The sequence below is a fragment of the Ciona robusta genome, chromosome 1 (assembly GCF_009617815.1).
Source record: "Ciona robusta chromosome 1, ASM961781v2".
Classification (NCBI taxonomy): domain Eukaryota; kingdom Metazoa; phylum Chordata; class Ascidiacea; order Phlebobranchia; family Cionidae; genus Ciona; species Ciona robusta.
The window spans coordinates 14,726,233-14,745,471 of NC_143235.1; the positions used below are offsets into that span (position 1 = coordinate 14,726,233).

At 38.5% G+C, this 19,239-nt stretch overlaps 1 protein-coding gene across 1 annotated transcript; it reads right to left on the reverse strand.

The window, feature by feature from the left end:
* Positions 1–1,679: 1,679 nt before the first annotated feature.
* LOC149743625 (dual specificity tyrosine-phosphorylation-regulated kinase 2-like) lies at positions 1,680–9,020 on the reverse strand. Its single transcript, XM_089893962.1, has 7 exons — positions 8,728–9,020; positions 7,438–7,593; positions 5,163–5,576; positions 4,444–4,572; positions 3,784–3,918; positions 3,042–3,167; positions 1,680–2,739 (listed from the first exon to the last, which is right to left on the reverse strand). The coding sequence occupies exons 1-7, from the start codon at positions 8,902–8,904 to the stop codon at positions 2,059–2,061; spliced, it is 1,818 nt and encodes a 605-aa protein (XP_089750088.1). The 5' UTR covers positions 8,905–9,020; the 3' UTR covers positions 1,680–2,058.
* Positions 9,021–19,239: the final 10,219 nt, after the last annotated feature.

Consider the following 19,239-nt stretch of genomic DNA (forward strand, 5'->3'; position numbering starts at 1 on the left):
CGTTCCCACTGCTGTGTTAAAGTGCCGAAGTATTTCTTCTTAATTTGATCTAAATACAACTGAATAAACGTAGCGTGAATTTCCTCTGTGCTACCTGTTTATACTTGAGTGAATGTAATTTATTTATTCTCTATTGGCGGTGGGATGTTAGTCGTTATAACACAGGTATTCGGTTTAATACACCTGCCAGCTTGCGAGTTACCACGTATGTAAGTTTAACAGTGCGGGTGTTTTTTTTGTATAATTTTTTTTAAATATGGTAAATAATTGAGACACCGCACTTTGTGCCACTTACGAGTTACAATGTATATAATTTTGTGTTTTTTTTTCTTTTTTTTTAAAAGGCACGGCTGAGAATTTAGACAACTCGTAAAGAACCACTGGGTTGTAAAGTTTCTGTTACAAACTGACACTGCCTTCTCTTCTAAACGGCTGGCAATAGATACGACACTTGTGCAGGTTATCAATGTTTCATTTCGAAGCTACTCGGCGTAAAAAGTGGAAAACAAACAAGTTTCACAGTGTTAAGGGGGATTTCTTTAGTGACGCACTACCACACAGCACGGGGTAGGCAGCGGCCAGGCATGCACGTGTTAAACCGGGTAAAACTGGTTAAAACCGGCTAGAAACTAGTTAGAATCGGCCCAAACTTGGTGAAAACGGGTTAAAACCGGCTAGAAATTAGTTAAAATCGGCCCAAACTTGGTGAAAACTGGTTAAAACCGAGTAAAACTTGGTTAAAACAGGGTAAAACTGTTTAAAATTTGAGTAAAAATGGTCCAAAAACTTGTACAGCACCCGTGACGTTAACGGTGTTTTGAATGACAAACGTACTGAATAAAAGGCACAAAATCCCAATTTTCAGTGCAAAATATCAAAAGCTGGTGGCATATTAAGACGAAACAAGGCATTTGATTCAACTTCCATTACTGTCAGAGCGTTGAAAATTGATAGCCCGGTGCGTTGAAGTCGCCATTAAATTGGAGGGGGGGGGGTAAAAGTATTAAAATCCGAAAGAGAGTTTCGCCTATTGATTGTTTTAACGCAAAAATGTGATGTAACTATATGAATGCAAAATGATCGTTTAAAATCAGAAGTAAAAATGGAACAGTGCAATGGTGGGAAACTTGAATGGGAAAGACAGCGGACAGTCGATACGCCATCTATTATTCATGCGACTAATTGCATTAGTGGGGTCGCTGTCGTTTTGTTTCGCGATGCAGTAATGGGTCACACTGATGTTCACAGACGTAAACATTAAAAACCTTGTCGAGCATTGAGCTAGTGCAGAACCAGAAGAGATAAAAACGGAACAACCGACATTTTTTTTGTTAGAGTTGAATAATTTGAATTTTCGCTTTTAACTTTTAATAAGAATTTGTTTTAACGCGTGCAACTTGTAGGCGATGAGGCGAATTAAAGGTTTGGAACGTAAGCTTTTACATTTCGTCGTTCGTGGGGAAAACGGGCGAATTTTAACGCATGCGGTGTCATGATCGATGGTCGCGACCTTAGAGGCCAGGAGGTGGCACGTAAATGGCTTTTTTGGTTTATGGAGCACAGGGTGCCGCGATAACACAACGTTTGATGCTTAACAGATAGGCAAAAGCGGACGACTGTTTAGTACATAAGTCATTACCAAGCGTTCGTGCACTAGCTTCGTTCCTGAGGGAAGGCTATTTATCTATTTTCGGTGATGAAGAAACTTTTCATTTGAGGGGATTTCGCGGAGGTCGTTTTATGTGAATCTCATTTATGAGAGTAAAAAAATAGTCGCGCCGTACGAGCGACCAGCAGAGTACTTGTGAAATGTGCACCGTTTTGTTTCGCTTAGTTCAATTTGCGCGCGTGCGGTAAAAGTGTAAAAAGAAAAAAAAAGAAAAAGTGTGACGTCACAGTCGTTACGCTCCGCTGGTTAAAATGACGGAACGAAAATACAGTCGACGAAAAAGGCGGCGACGGGAACGGAATTTAATGAAAATTTCATATGAGAGAGAGCAGGTCGATGAAAAATAAAAGAAAGCTAAAAGAAGTAAAAAAATAAAAGCTTCAACGAAGCTATCCTACGATCTTGGGTAGCACAGTACGCGTGGTTGCGGCGACGGTGACTGACATGTCCTTGGCTTTGTTTCCTGATGGTTGACGGTTAAACGATGAATGGTTTTTAATGGTCGAGTTGTCACCTCGGTGCGCTGTAGCGCCACCAGGCGGTTTGGGGAGGCGCCGACGAAGCCAGGAGTGACGTAGGGCTTGGGAAGGCGTCATGCGCGCTGCCGGGTCCCAGTCTAGACATCTACGCAGGAAATCGGTGAAGAGAGGGTCGTCGCAGCCTTTGAGCGCTGTAACCCATTCTCGCTGACCAGGAGGCCCTCTAAGCTTTCCTCTACGGGAGCGGCCGGGACCAAGGACGGTGCTCCCATCCGATAAAGTTGTCACTTGACAATAACGAGGGTGGCCTTTTGAACTAATGAAATTCTTAGCCCGTTTTGATTGGTCAAGAAGACGCCTTGGCGGCATGCCTAGTAGCTCTATAGAGCAAGCTAGTTGGTCCGCTTCATCCTCGCCTGGCAGGAGGGGATAACCGGTAAGAAGTTCGGCCAGAATGCACCCGAAACTCCACATATCGATCGGCATGCCGTATCTGCCGCCTAAGATAACCTCAGGAGCGCGATAGAACCGGGATTGGATATAAGTGTAGACACGCTGGTGCTCGTAGCAGGATGAGCCGAAGTCTATGACCTTTAATGTAAAAGTAAAACTAAATCAGCCACGAAACAGCATTAGCGAAGTACATGACAAAACAAATCCAAGCATCAAGGTGCATTAACGTATAGTAGGGAGTAGGGACACCTTTAGCACATAATATCCGAATATTCTGATCGTGTTTTAAACAAGTAACAACGGTCCATGGAAATCGTGAGAATACGGTTTTATAATTCTTTGTATTTTCTTTGTTTACTACGAAATGGGACGAGAATATAAAGTTAAAAGGTGTCCCATCTCCCCCACCCTTCTATGTCATACAACGTAGCCCATCTTACCTTAATCCCGCTTCTGCCTTGCTGTTTAAGTAGGATATTCTCAGGTTTTAAGTCGCAGTGAATAATGCGGTTGCGCGATAAGGCTTCCAAACATTGTAGAATCGAGTGGGCGAATTTTCTCACCAGCTAAAAGTTACAAATGCGGGGATTAAACGGTAGTACATCGCAATAATACGTTAACTCATAAAAGGATTAGTGAAACACGGATAAAAATACACTCAGTGACGTATGGTGACGTCATACAGCTGATGAGTTGACAAAAGCTTTGTATTTCACGCCTACTTGTTTGTGTGATATATGAAGTAATTGGTATTTTTAACCGTTTGTGTTTTGCTACTATGGCTCATTAATATTGAACGAAAATTTAAACGGTTATTTTAGGCTTGTATTACTAATAAAAGGAAAGCTAATTTAAAAGCACCTTGTTAAATTAAAGTAAACGTGTATGTTTTTTCCCTGGCATAAAGTAAACATGAAACACCTCTAACGGCGATACAACGACAGCTTGCCGGATAGGCTGGTGTATATTTTAGGCCGCATTAAAAAGCTTTTCTGTTTTAATTTAATCTTCAAAATTATTTTAAGCAAATGGTATATCATACTGACTTCTGTGATAACTGAAAAACGGACAGAAAAAGTTACACAAATAGACAAAAAAGCCGGCAAAACGTAGACAAGACGGAAAAAAATGATAAAAAATGGCCAAAAAATGAACAAAAATGGAGAAAAAGTTGTGTCTTACTTGAAGGGAAAAGCCTTGGAATTTATTCTTCTTTATGAGCTCATAGAGGTTGATACTAAGTAGTTCAAACGTCATACAGATGTGGTTTCGGAACGTAAAACTCTCCATCATATGAATTATGTTCATTGCGTTGTCCTGGAATAAACAACAATTACTAAATCGATGCGGGAAATTGGACATTTCAATTCAATTTGTTGAACTGTTCGTTTAATTTCATGAATCGAAGTGAAACTTGTGCCAAGGAGAAATTTCGTGGCTAGCAATCGGGCGAAATGATTGCTGGGACTAGAATTTAATATAATGAACAATTTTGACTAACTATTGGAAATATGTGAGGACATAACATGAATTTATTTATCTTTAGATGACTAGAATGTAGATTAATTGAATCTAAGAGAATGAATGTAACGGTTAAACGACATTCGTAAAATAAAAACACGAATCACGATTTAGATAAAAATGCCAAAACTTTTATTTTTCTTTCATTTAAATACAGTAACAAAGATCAGATTGATTAAAACAGCGAGGCGAAGGGAATTAGCAACAAAACGAAATCGTTTTTTTTTTCTATATACGTAAAGTACCGACGATCAGATTAATTAAAACAGCGAATTAGCAGCAAAACGACAGACTTAACTGTTAAGAAACTATTTTTCTTACTTTATCTTGTTTCCTAAGATGTTCTAATATTCGTATTTCTTCAGCGGCTTGCCGGTGGAAACGTTTCTCGTTCCTCACGATTTTCAAAGCGACATGTTGGTGTAGTTTATGATCAAACGCTTTCATGACCTGAAGAAACGTCGTATTTAAACATATGTAAAATTTTATTTAACCTAGTTTATATTTATTGCTTTGGTTACAATAATGAAAGTATGTATGGCAAAGAGGGGAAAATTAACAGCAAAGTGTAAACGGAACTTATTTTAACACACTTGGATAAAAGTCAATGACAAAAGTCATGTTAAATTAACATAGCGATTTAAGAAATAAAAAATAGCAGAAAAACGACAGTCGTTGCTTTAAAGTAAATAAATAGCATTTTTTTAAATCGTCGCTGGTAAATGGCTGCGTATAATTAAAGCCAGAATATACAATGTTGGGTTAATGGGCCAACTTCTGCCTAAATCTTAGCGGCCATATAGAATAGAATGTTCATATACAATGTTGGGGTAATGGGCCAACTTCTGCCTAAATCTTAGCGGCCATATAGAATAGAATGTTCATATACAATGTTGGGGTAATGGGCCAACTTCTGCCTAAATCTTAGCGGCCATATAGAATAGAATGTTCATATACAATGTTGGGGTAATGGGCCAACTTTTGCCTAAATCTTAGGCGCCATATTGTGTATGACTTCAGCCATATAAAATGGAACATACCTGCCCAAAACTTCCTTTGCCAATAACTTTCAGGATTTCGTAGCGATATGCGATGTGGTCATGTGGTACAGCTATGTAAGAGCATTGGTCGTCATCGTATCCACAGTTGTTGCTTGCACCAACAACGCCAGGCCGTTTCTTTGCTGAGGTACCGGTGAAGTAAATACGCGGGTAGCTGAACACTTCATGGTGCTCGTATGAAGTTAACTTTTGCATAAACTGCTTCATTGCTTCGTCAGGCGACATGTAGCTCTGCACTGAATCCCTGTCGCCTTTTGATTTCGCTGAGCCGGTCAGCGTGGAACCGGAATCGTTGGGTCCGGAACCTTTCCTTGTCTGTTGGGGCGCAAGAGCGCGGCGTGCAGGTGATACTTGGTATGCGTGGCCAGTAACTTGCGACGTGCTGTCTTTAGTCTGAATTGCATAAAAACAAAACATTAACTAACGCTTTTAGGGGCCTGGTATTTCGTCAGCAAAACACTTTCATACAAGATGAGCCTCTAAAGTCCAAACAATTCTTTAAATATTGCCTGGTAGCAGAAGTAACAGAATTTCAATGAACGCAACTAGGTATGACAGATAAGCATCAAAAGTTCACTACGTTTTATACCAAATAAGCTGCTAAAAGATTATTTACATTATTCCTGGTAGCAGAAGTAACAGAATAAATAAAGATTTTACAAAAGAAACTGCAAAACAATCTAAATATACACAGAAGCAGTACAATGCGAAACCTGTAGGCCTTCTGAGTGAATTAGTAGCAACTGACGGAGTAATTGCTGTATTGTATATATAGTGGATGACGTCACCAGGATGACCAAAATACACGGCATCAGACGGTAGTCATTACAAAATTAATTACAGTTGGTGTCATTCAGAATAGTTTCGCCGAGCCAGTTTGGCTTTAGGACAAGCGGACTTTGTTTTTATTTTAAGATCTAAAACTCACAAATCAAATGTTTTCATTCAACAACAGTTTGGAATCGCGAAAAGAAGTATTACGGTTGCTGTGCTTCTACAGGACGCACTTAGACATGCGTTTCAGTAAAGCTTCTTTTAAAGATAAAACAGATTACAGAACCGAATCGTGTTCGTTTGAAGGGGACAATAATGACATGAGGTCATAAAGAGCATTGTCAGAGCGGTAAAAAGATGTGTTTTGTATACGTGGGTTCGTATTAGATTTCTCTTGTTGTCAATACAGTGTTAAACAGCGTTGGGAATGTCCTATTGTAATGTTACGCGTCCTGTGTGTTAGGTTGAACGCTGTCCTGCTCTTACTGTGATAAGATAGGGGATACATATCTCGTGTGTGTCTGGTACATCTCAATTTAACAGCCTCGACACCAACGCCTTACATGCGTTTATAAATTCGCTTCGCAACCTATTTAACAAACCGGTGTAAATATAACATCTGTAGGTGTTATATTTAGAGTCACATGGCGGCGTACACGCCTGGTGTTATTTCGGTAAATAAAACTTAACGTTTCAAGCAAAAGGTAAACTGTAGAATATAGTAGGTTGGGGTAAGTCGGGATTAAACAAAGAATATTCCAAATTATATAAATGTATCCACACAACTGTCCAGTTGAGGCTGGATATTATGCGCTAACGGTATCCGATAATAGACCAATATCCATCTTACCCCACTGTAGTACTTATATAAACACAAAGCGGCCCGACTTGGATAGTAGCATACATATGGGAAGTTGATCAAATTAAACAACACGGAAACATTGCCAACGGCGATGAAGTGGTCACGGTCCAAGGCTGTGCTTAAGTTAACCAACTAACTGGGCTAGGCTTAATACGAAGACACTTCTCCTGGTTCAATACAATCTTGGTTTCAACAATAATTAAACTATGCGAGGGGAACTAAGTTTAACAAGCTTCACCAAACAAATTTTAACATGGAAGAACGTAGATTTTGAATTTTAATCTTGTAGTACACCGGCCTAACTCGCTTTTATACAATAGTTTAAGTGGAACGTAAGAAACTTTACAGCATATACGCTACCAAACGATGTTTAACGAAGAAAAACATAGATCCTAAACTTCTGTTCCAATACATATGGTCTTAAACCGTCTTTTTGTCTTAAAGAGAACAGGTAAAACAGAAAGCAATATTTGCAATCATATACGCTTACGTTTTCACATGCGCTACTAAACAAATTTTAACGAAAAACAAACAGTTTAACTGTCTAGTAAATGTTCCTAACTAGCCTTTATACTAGTATAGGAAGTAGAAAGATATATTCACCACATATAGCCTTACCTGGGGTTCTCTGACGGATGGCAGGGAAGGCCTTCTCTTTGCAGCACCAGACGTCGGCGCAGAGACGTTTTTCTTGACTTGCATAATGCCAACTGCGTTCCCGCGGCCTCTTGCAGCGACTGACGGATCGTGGTGGCTTTCAAACAGCTGTTGTACCTACATGAGAATCAATGATCAGACCACCAGCGAGTAACGAAGCCGACATTTCAATATTGGTAAACGGGGATAGAAAGAAGCTCCATCCTTCACGTTTGAGGAAAGTATTAAAAACACGAATGGAAGGATGGTTTATTTACGTTCAAGGTCGGCGCTGACGTAAGAGAAACCTGGTTTCCTAGTAACAGCTACCTACGCACGTAGTAATCTGTGTAATCACTCGCGCACGGCGGAAACATCATTAACTTATAATAACCTACACGATTTATTCCACGTTCCAATTAAAACTCTCGTGGGAGTGATTGGGGGAGCCAGAACGCACGGGTTTCCATCTATTCTATTATCTTATAAAGTTGACATAACTCGGGACTTGAAATTGAACGTTATTCCTGGCTTACTAATATTTCTCCAATGGACGTGCGGGTAAACTAACGCGACAACGTCCGATCGTATCAAACGAAAAAGGGCGGCGTATGGGTATACATTATACATGCCGACGATGGTATTAGTACTGAATAATTAATGGTAATGAGTGAAGGCATTACCCATAACAGAAACAATGACGGGGGAAGGCGCGAGCCAACACAAAAGTAATTGAAGAACGGGTGCATGAGACGGAATAATTGAACCGGGCCAAAATTAATACCTAAAACACGCGCGGGTAAAATTAGACGCATGTCATTAGAGGTTATCTCCAAATTAACGTGGATACAGAAATAACAAACGCGGTACGCTACGTCTGTTAAATAGAGCGTAACTGCTTATTTATGCCTTAGCTAAATTTTATACTGGCAAGTCCTTATATAACTTATATAAATACGTTTTAGTACTAAGTTTCTGGTCAAGTTTTTCCATCTTTACTTTTATAGTTTTAATTCTATACCAAGTCTGTCTATCTGTACGTTTAAAGCCCTCATATTTAGGCTTGTAAAGTGGTTAGAGCTGCTTTAAGTTGAATATTATGGGTGTAACAGCCACGCTTTTTATTTTAAACGCCCTTTCCTACCCTTTCTATCCGTAACGTGTTTTAACAAGCGTTGTTTTGTGTTGATTTCCTTTTCTTTGCTCTTTAAACAACATGATCTTCGCTAACGTTTTAGAAGAGATAAATAAAATTATGTTATATCAACTTACCTGCAAGCCGTTGACGACGTCTCCTATCCCTCCTACTGCTTGACTTTTTATTGGTGGCAGGCCTACGTGTGTTGGCGGATCGGCAATAGTTCTGGCGTGGTGATGATGGTGCGGTTGGCTGTACATGCCACTAATGATATTCTTCGTGAGCATGCTTTTATCGTTTTCGTTCACCATCACAACAGAGTAGCAACATTGCGTGCTATACAGCAAACCTGTAAGTGTAAAGCCTAACGCTTACGAAAGAAGATGCTTAGCGCATCGGTATCTAAAGAGAAAACGGGTAATTTTTATGCCTTATCTGAAACAATAGCAAAAAGTTGGAAATCTGTTTCTGGAAGAACCATTCGTAATTTGAGGAACGGAATAAGAATAATCTGACCATTTCAACCTGCAATACTGGCTATACATTATATCTGTAGTTACGGTACAGTAAAAAACGCGTATATACAGTAAATGTTAAATGAATGCGAATATGGACTGAGCTATAAACCTGTTTTCGCTCATTCTTTGTATAAATAGATTAAATTAACAGGCAACCACCTACGTCACCGCAACGACTAAAACGTCACGATCCAGTAGTCCTGTAAGAAGTATGCGTTCATGCGAGGACAGATAGAAACTTTGTTTGTTAAAATGTCCGGGGGACCAATGGATTTTCACACGTAGCTCATTCTTTGTATAAATAGATTAAATTAACAGGCAACCACCTACGTCACCGCAACGACTAAAACGTCACGATCCAGTAGTCCTGTAAGAAGTATGCGTTCATGCGAGGACAGATAGAAACTTTGTTTGTTAAAATGTCCGGGGGACCAATGGATTTTCACACGTAGGTGGTGATTGTTAGGAAACTTTATTTATTACTGCAACCTTGTCAAGCGTGGCTATTTATTTTAGAGAATTCATGTCATTTATTCTTAAAGAAACCGTTTTCTACCAATTGGCAGGTGCACCGTATAATTACGCTGATTATTTCCGTATTCTAAATCGAGTTATTTTAGCAATACTGTAACTGTCAAGCTATATACTGTGCAATTCGGCACAGCAGATGTCTAAAATAGCCTCCCACGAACTAATTCATCCACTCATAATTCACCAACGTGCCGTACCATCTAACCACGCCACCTGGAACACAGGCTACCTTAATAACAACAACAACTGCGCTACAGCAACTGCCCGACTACAAGTCAACGAGTCGCGAAAAAATCGATGTGACAGATGCATTTTATAATTCACGGGTTCCTAACACTGAGCCACCCGCCTCGGTGGGGTGCAAAACCAACTGATTTCAGCTGCTGTCACTCCCAACCACATATGGGCTGCAACTTGCATCGTCAAGGGAAGAGTGACAATGGGCGGGAATCCCGACAGAACCCAGCTGTTCACGCGACTGGCCACCTCAGCTTTTTACTGAGGTTTAATGATGACGTCCACATGCAGTGAATGCCTGTTCCAGAATTCCTCCCGAGAGACAACTTGGAAAGCACGCTACGAACTGTTTACTACCATTTGCGACACACGTGTACAATAACCTTCCCATACGCTTATATATATATAGCGTGAATGGGCTTGTACTTATTTGGTATCATAACACAAATACTGCTGGTGTCCCCAGATGATGTTGTTATTCGCAATCAGCATAATTGACAACATAACAAAACCGCGGCATAAACAAGAGAAATGATTGGCGTTTGTTGCTTTGTATGGATACGGAGTATAGCTTCGGTAACCAAGCATTCTACAACGGCCTATTAGATATCTATAGTAGACCGTAGTTAACGACATATACTACCAATTGAAACCCCAGAAGTTTAGACGTAGTTAGTGACGTAACTACGCCAGCTGTTGCACATGTGACGCGAGACGATATCTCCCAAGCGGCAAATCAATAAGCAGGAGTCTGACTCAACATATGACAATCCGCAATGACCGTTGACCTAAATATATAATGTTTCTTACAATGCAGAGGAATGGGGTGAACAAAGGCATCTCTTTAGAAAGACGAATGATGCCCTTTGCACCGTAAGGAAACCAGGAAACAGCTTACACAAACGAATATTGCCGTAATCTAAATAAGCGAATCGACGACTACAGTTCGATACGACGGGGCTTCGTACTCGAATACTCGATCAATGACGAGTTATTAATAATAGGTATAACGCAATGGGATAATTTAATAACATGACAAATATACGCGTATGTTGTTAATATAAAGGAGGGAAAGGACAAACAGTAGAGAGAACGACCGGAAACAGTTTCACCGACTCAACAATTCTATTGAGAAATTCATTTTCACCTGTGTGTCATAACGCACGTTCGAACTGTTTAAACAACCATCCTTTTTTTGTTTAAGGGTAACTAACCAAGCTCATACAATAGTCTAGTGATATCTGTTTATTTCAACTGCTATTACTTAACTTAAAATCATTGAAAAGAGATGCCCTCAACCCACAACAGAAAAAATGTTGCATACACCAAAACCTACTTCACTGCTACAATAGTATCTATTATAAAACCCCTATACTTCACTACGCGTTTATTTCAACTGGTATAACAAATCTTAATATTGTTTGAGAAATTGCTTCACAATACAAAACAAATACTGCACAAAATCAAAGCCTAGCAAAAACACAGCTAAAATTGTAATTTGTATCTATTATAACTGTTAACTGCCAACCTTCTTTAGCAACAAATGCAACACAGTTTAGTTGAAACTAAACAAAACTATTCAGAAAGGAAGAGAAGACCTGAAACTACTGGCAATTAATAAGCCAGTTAAAGATACAATTGAAATAAAATGCCTTTCCCCTGGGGCAATTTGTAACCACATTGTCACTTTCAAACTTTCACTCTCGTCAATGGTAATTATTGGTTTTGTAAATAAATTTAAAACCAATGTGACAATCATAAAATACAGTCTTACGCATACGCAGTAACTAACATATTTAAAGCAATACATACTATCAACATACAGTGGGCCAGTACTACTTAATACAAAACTTCAACCCCCTTATTGCAGGAAACTAATGGCATAGCTGATAGTTCAATCGCAGTTGCTTCAGCCTGGTCCTTGTATTTTTGTATAACAATTTGGGTTTATTTGGTTTATTTAAATTATATATATATAAGAAATCTTTAGACTCCCCATTTAATTAACATGGAGCATAATTATACTTATCTGAGGATTCCATTTTACCCTTCCAGTTACCAACTTCAATTGATAAAGCTTTCATGACAGAAAATAACAACACTGTATAATTTGATTTTAGATACCAGAGTTTTACTGTTGGAAAATTATATATATATATTTTTTTTTCCAGTTTCGCACAGTTTATATTTAGTTATAAAGGTTTTAAATAGGGAAATAACGGTATTGATTACCAATAACCAAAGTTCAAACTTTCTTGTACGTTAGCGAACTAACACAAGATGTTCAACCAATAAAAAAATTCGAAAAAAAGGTATAAACAGAAAAACTTGATAATCTTAAAATACCGTTTTTATACGAGTAATTAGACTGCATTATTTTAACCATTTTACCACTTAAAATTTTGTTGAACAGTTATTGTTGATATTTGAAATATTTTAATAGCTACCCCATGAAGTTAAAACTAATGTCACAAGTTTTACACAAGTGTTTTAAAAGGTTTTTATGCACATTACTTTTCTATACACCTTAAACATTTTTATTTCAAAACTTTCGGCATAAAGATACAGTTAATATTAATTTACCTTATAGGTTTCGGTTGTAAAATTAAGGACACTTAATTACAAACATAAATAAACAATAATCGGAACCCCCACTAAGTACGACTAAGTGACCTTACCCTACAAAACAAGTTTCCTGCACATCGCACATGTACGTTCCCACCACAACACGAATTCAAAAATAACGATCACTCTGCTTAAGCTGTCCTTTAACGTCCAATTTTCTAAATTTTTATATACTTGAAGTTTAAATACAATCACACGTAAGCTAAACCGGTACAACTGACATCCGTAAATACGAAATCAATAAAATTAAGATTTTCCACAAAATCAAACGTCACAAAACATAATTGACGTCATAGCAACAACCAACCGATTAGACTCAAAGCAGCCACGATGAGAGAAATGCCCAAAATATCTAATGAAACAGCACGTAATACACCTATTTTGAACAAAAAAGTTTGATATATGTGAATGAAACAATACAACATACCTGTTTACGCGCACAAGAGCAGCGACAGGTAAAAGTGTTCGGTTTCATACATAATTGTGCAAGCTTACGAGTTATTCGAGTCAAATTAGAGTAATCATGGTTTGGTTGTTTTTTATTTTGTTTTTTAATTCATGCCAGACAAATACACTTTATAGATTCCACTGCCGATAAACGCCCACAACGACAACCGCACCGACCTTATTTGAGGATAAAGTAGAGAAGTGTTGCAGCAGACTAGCAAACCAAAAATTGCCGCCAGAATGTAACGGGTATAGTTTATGCGTGTGTTGTAATATTGCCAGTTAGGCGGTTTTAAACGGCTTTCATGCGACTTGTGGGTGGATGTTTCGTGCTGTTTAATAGCGGAATCTATAATGGGGAATCCTATTATTTAATTCAAATGGAATTTAACTTTTCCTAAGTTTATATTTTTAACTCTTTTTAAATTTTCTATAAATTGGCGAAGATTCCAACCACGCCCAGGAGGCTGCTTCGCTTGTGGTCGTTGAGGTTTTTTATACCAGGACCTCTCGCCAGTAGCCCTAATTATACCTGGTTACTTAGCCCACCCAACAGCGATCGACGCCACCCAACGGGCTAAGTATTCAAAGCGCCGAGATCGCAAAACACACACAATACACACAAAACCAAGAACTGCAACCTGGACTAACCGTCTCATAAACTGTGCTTACACCTCCCAACACACCATCGTTATACGTGGCTTACCGCGTTAAGAGGCGTACTGTTTAGAATTTGAGACATGACACAAGAAATTGAACACGACACACACTTCTGACCTGGCATTGGCTGATCCAATGAATTAAGATATAAAAATATAAAAGGGGTGAGCTGTAGCACCTAACCATTCGCGCCACAATTGTTTGTATATGTCTATTTGTGCAGTATGTATTTGTGTATGTGCATTGTGTTTTGTGTGGAATGAAGTAAGAACTGTAAATTCTGAATCACCATGGTTAGACAGGTAAGAGCCCCATTAGTTACAAGTAGGTTCCCATTTGTTGGACACTAAAGTTAAATAGATATTTCGAGAGCCCCAATAGTTAAGAAGGCTACCAGGGTTAAGGGTGTAAGGGGAAATAGCCAATATAGTTTGATAGTGAGGTATTGTCACATCATTGGAGTAGAGATTGCATGAAGATTACGAACATGCATAACATCTGTACGTAATTAATTCCGCTTTATTGGCAATTTCGCAAAGAAAAAAGAAAAAAATGGAAACGAAAAAAAACACAAAAAAAACACAGCTCGGCGCAACGTAAAAATAGGGGCCCGCGAGCGACAAAAAGAGACAAAAAACAGCGCAAAATTCGGTACTGAACGCAAAAAAAGCGAAATTGCCAATGATTGCGAATTAATACGTTTATTATGTTTACAAAACGTCCGACATCGCATGTAAGCCTCTTATCCGCCGCAATGACAATCCTATTTAAAGGACCAAATTTAAGCAAAGCAAATATTTACTATCAGTAGATAGGGTATAGTTAGTTAACATAATGTACCCTTATAACAAAAACAGAGGTCTAAAATTTAATAGAAAAAAACATACCAATATTCTGTAATATAACCCAGTTGCGCTAGTATTCAATTCATTTTCTGTCAGTCTTTTGGAGAATTAACCTATAATGACCATGACGAATCTGAAGTGACGTCACAGCAATGCCCAAACCATGGCTCTGACAGAATATTACAGTTTGTGTGTAAAGTATATATGTACGTGTGTGTTATTTAAACAACATACAGAAAAGCAACAAAAACCCTACCCCCAGCACCACCATACCCCACCCCACCCTATACCACATACAGGTACAGGTACAACAAACATTCTCTATGGGCCAGAATAATAATAGATATTAATGTTTAGAGCAAACCACGTTTATTTTGCCGCCGCAAGCCGTCGCATAGCGTCGCAATAACTATTTACGAAGTGGGGAAACTGCATAAGAACGGATTTGGGAGCTAACTATATCTTGCTTTAACACAAGATTGTTCGCACCGAGTGATCTTCGGAATCACTTTATCCGCCGCTACAACGTCGAGTTTGCGTCGTATTTTCGCGCTTGTTGTCGATTCAAAAAAGGAATGACAAAATAAACTGACACATGAAAAAATTAATTAATTGGTTAGTATTTTTAAGGGACCTAACAGGGGGCTAACATTTTTAATATTTTTGATCCCTACCCTAGTCGCAGGTTTGGCGCCTAATTGTTTTGCAGTTGGAACCCACCAGCTTTCGCCGACCGGACTTTTAACCAACCGGCGTGTAAAGGTTTTCGCAAACCAGGACAGTCTGCTGTATAGGCCTGGGTGCAATGACACGTGTTGTGTCGGCCCGGTGCAGTGTCCCGGTTCTGTCTAACTTAAACTTCCTAACAGCGATCCCTAGTTTTAGTGATGTCACTTCTATCTATCTGATGCCGACTGTCCGGCCTTGCTGATAAGTGACACCAGGAGTATGGGTTAAAGTTGGGGAAATCTGACCTGCGCGCACCGTTCTTATGCAGGTTGTTTACACACACACACACAAACATGGAGAAATAAAACCCAAGATTCCCAACCACGTGACATTACTAACGTGTATAAAGGTGGACTTAATATTTTGATCTCCGTATACTTCCCGACCCCGCACCACACACCGTGTACCACATATAAACAATCCAGTTTAAACAAGCATTCAATAAGTATAAGGGACTTTTTATGCTACAGCTCACATAAGTTAGTATTTACATCGACTAAGAATAAATCCTAGTCTGGGTATGCTATGGCTCCAACTTCGCTTTTCGGCTTTACGTTCCTTCGTTTCTCTGGTCTGTAAAAGTAAAACGTGGGTTATTCGTTGCCCATTTCGCTATTTTAGACTAGACTTGTATAAAATACAATATATGCTCAGCAGAATTACAACATGGAAAATTTATATTATTTGGTTATAGCAAGGTGGGGGGCATCTTTAGCACATAATATCCAAATATTCTTATCGTGTTATAAACAATTAACAACGGTCTATGAGAGTCGTAAGGTAACGGTTTTATAATTCTCTAAATGTTCTTTGTTTTTTACTAAATATGACGAGAAAGTAGAACGAAAAGATGTCCCATCATCCCCCACCCTACTATATATTAGAATGTTTCAATGCATGGTATTCATTTATTCATGTTAATTCGCACTTTTTTGTAAATGGGTTCGCAGCACTCAATGCGAATAACAGGGGTGGACCTGTCGTTCTCTGTCTGAATAGCCTAACTCAGAAGCTCACGAGCCACCGAAGTTCTGAATTGATTAATGCACGGCACTGCACAACAGTCATCATTCACCAAAACATTAAGGATTCATTGATTTTTATATCCACGTTTAGAAAATAATTAAATTTCAGGGATTTCACTTACAAGATGGCTAAACTTTGTAAAACAACGTGGTAAATACCTCAGTCTTTTCTTTCTCCAACAGTTCTTTAGTTTCGCGTAACATTTTATCATTTGATCATAGAACCAGCTGAGTGACGTCATATAGCGTTTGATATCTGTAACGAACATATACAAATTATATCTAAATTCTAGAAGAATTTGTAAATCGAAAGCAGAACTTGGTAAAGGTTTGGGAATTGAGGATTATATAAAATTTAACCCAACGGAATAATAACAATAATATAATAATAACTTTTATTTGTCTCTTCGATTACAGTAGCGAAGATTTAGAAATGTTTCAAACGAAAAGACAGGATATAGCGACAAAACAACAGTTGTTAAAACACGCTTACAGTTAAAAACATATTTACATTTAGTTGGAAGAAAATAAGCGTGGTCGCTACACCTAACGGACAAACGAGCCATTTATTTTAATTAAGTTAAACTTCTAATAGAAACAAAGTGTGCGTAAAGACACATATATACAAAAATTAAAGCCACGACTTTTCTGTTTATTAGACTTACCGAAATATTATCAGCGGTTCACGAAGCCATTTTCATCCTAATATACTTGTATATAGCGAAGTAGATGGTTAAGTGACTGCATCTGTAATGTAACAACGGGAATTACTATCTCCGATTCTATAACGGATTTAAAGTAATGCAGCATAAAGCTATTATATGAATGAATGAATGTAACTTGCTTTATCCACGCGTAGCCGGAAAACGGCAGTCGCTATCACACAGGTGTTCATACACCTCGTGCCAGCTTACGAGTTACCATGTTTGTTACTTTGTGGGTAATTATATATTTTTTGGGATTTTTTATGTATGGCTAATAATTTGGACAACCCATTAGTGACCACTGGGTTTGGAACAATTGCCGTTAAGCGTCTTGCCCAAGGACACCTACACCCAAAATGGTAGCAGCGTCAAGTCTTGAACTCATTACCTCTGGGTTACAGACAGGCACGCTAACCACTATGCCACGGGGCCGGCAGTTTTCTTTCCCATAGTACTTCACGTTTTTGCGTCATTTATATTTCGGCAAGCAATATAAACGAACTTGGAGTGCATTCAAGCAGCAATATACATGATAAAATAAAAATATGAACTCACTTTAACTTTGCAAGTGGAAAAGTACAACGCTGGTGTTGTGATCCCAATTCATCTCCATTCGTCAAAACAGAACATCGGTGTGATTGTGTCGTAATAATACTTCGTTTGTATTATCAAGCGTATATAAATTCAAACAGTTCAAATTATTTGCGTTCAAACTAACCGGCTGTATTTAGAAAAAATAAATTAAAATCGAAAATAAATAACGCTTATAAGACATACTGCTTGTTGTTAAAACTTCAGCATAATTTTGACACTTCTATACTAACTGCATTATTACTTCTTTACCTGCTACACACTCGTTCCAAACGTGGCGAACCAAACGAATAAACGGCACACAAAGCCACGTGTCCAAAAATTAACAAACCACATGGAACTCTGGAACTTGATTGGTTAATTACTCGCGAAACTTTGATAAGAAGGGACGTGAAAACGCCGAAAACGCAGGTATGCGAATTCCAACGCCCAGTGTTGCCTTTCTAAATACAAGATTACTATTTTTGTCATATGATTTGGTATGCAGTAAGTTTTATTCGGTAACACTGGAATCTATTTATAGTAACGTGCTTGCAGCTGAAGTTGCAGTAATGATTATTTTTGCGGAGTTTTTACGCAGTGTTTTCTTTTCACAAAAGCAAAGTAAGATTTCCGCTACAGGATTTGATATTATATTTTTATTGTGGGACACTGAAATATATCTATCCTCACAAATAGCTGTTTTGACGGAATGCGCACGATTGCGAAAAGCGCTATATCACTTCAAGTTACTGTATAGTACTGCAGGGGAAGACGGGGCACCTTTTTTAAAGCACATAATTTCCTAATATCGTTATCGTGTTTTAAACAATTAACAACGGTCTATATTTGTTTACTACCAAACGGGGCGAGAAAATGCAGTGAAAATGTGTCCCATCTTTCCCCTAATCTACTATAAGTTTACTATACTCAGGGTCCTACCTAAACGTTAAACAAATCTGCTTTCTTTTAACATATTATTTACTATGTTTTGGTAATAGTTTTATGTTTTAATGCATGGTTGAAAATATAGACACCCGTCCTATTTATCATGTCCCGCTGTTTATTTAGTATATAGCCTATGTTTGGCGGGTACATGTTGTTTATTTTTAATGCATGGTTGTCAATACAAACCATAAGTGACCACTGGGTTTGAGCAATTGCCGTTAAGTGTCTTGCCCAGGGACACATACGCCAACAATGGTAGCAGCGTCGAGCCTTGAATCCATTACCTATTGGTTATACAGACAGGCGCGCTAACCGCTATGCCACATGTGTAATGATCTGCCAAAATTGCCCTATTGGAATCGACCGGTAATGAACGTAATGAATGAATATAACTTACTTTATCCTCGCGTGGCCGGAAAACTACAGTCGTTATTACACGGGTTTATCACCCTGTGCCAGCTTACGAGTTACCATGTATGTTACTTTGTGGGTGATTATTTTTTTGAGATTTTTTCTTTATGTATAATATGTCTGATAATTTGGACAACCCATTAGTGACCACTGGGTTGGAGCAATTGTCGTTAAGTGTCTTTCCCAGGGACACATACGCTCACAATGGAAGCAGCGTCGAGCCTTGATCCATTACCTATTGGTTACAGGCAGGCGCGCTAACCACTTTGCCACGGCGCCGGACTTTTCACTGCTACACACATTAAAGCTGCATGATTACGCGGCGTTTGATTATGTCTTTACTTCTGCATATTTCTTTAAAATTGTTCTTCCGCCTAAAAAAACGTAAATTTTAAT

Excerpts from the sequence above, each read along its gene's own strand:
- LOC149743625 (XM_089893962.1), bottom strand. The coding sequence starts at position 8,904 with ATGGTGAACGAAAACGATAAAAGCATGCTCACGAAGAATATCATTAGT. Across the intron at positions 7,594-8,727 it reads ACGTCGTCAACGGCTTGCAG|GTACAACAGCTGTTTGAAAG; the intron begins GTAAGTTGATAT and ends ATTCTCATGTAG. Across the intron at positions 3,168-3,783 it reads TCCAAGGCTTTTCCCTTCAA|CTGGTGAGAAAATTCGCCCA; the intron begins GTAAGACACAAC and ends TGTAACTTTTAG.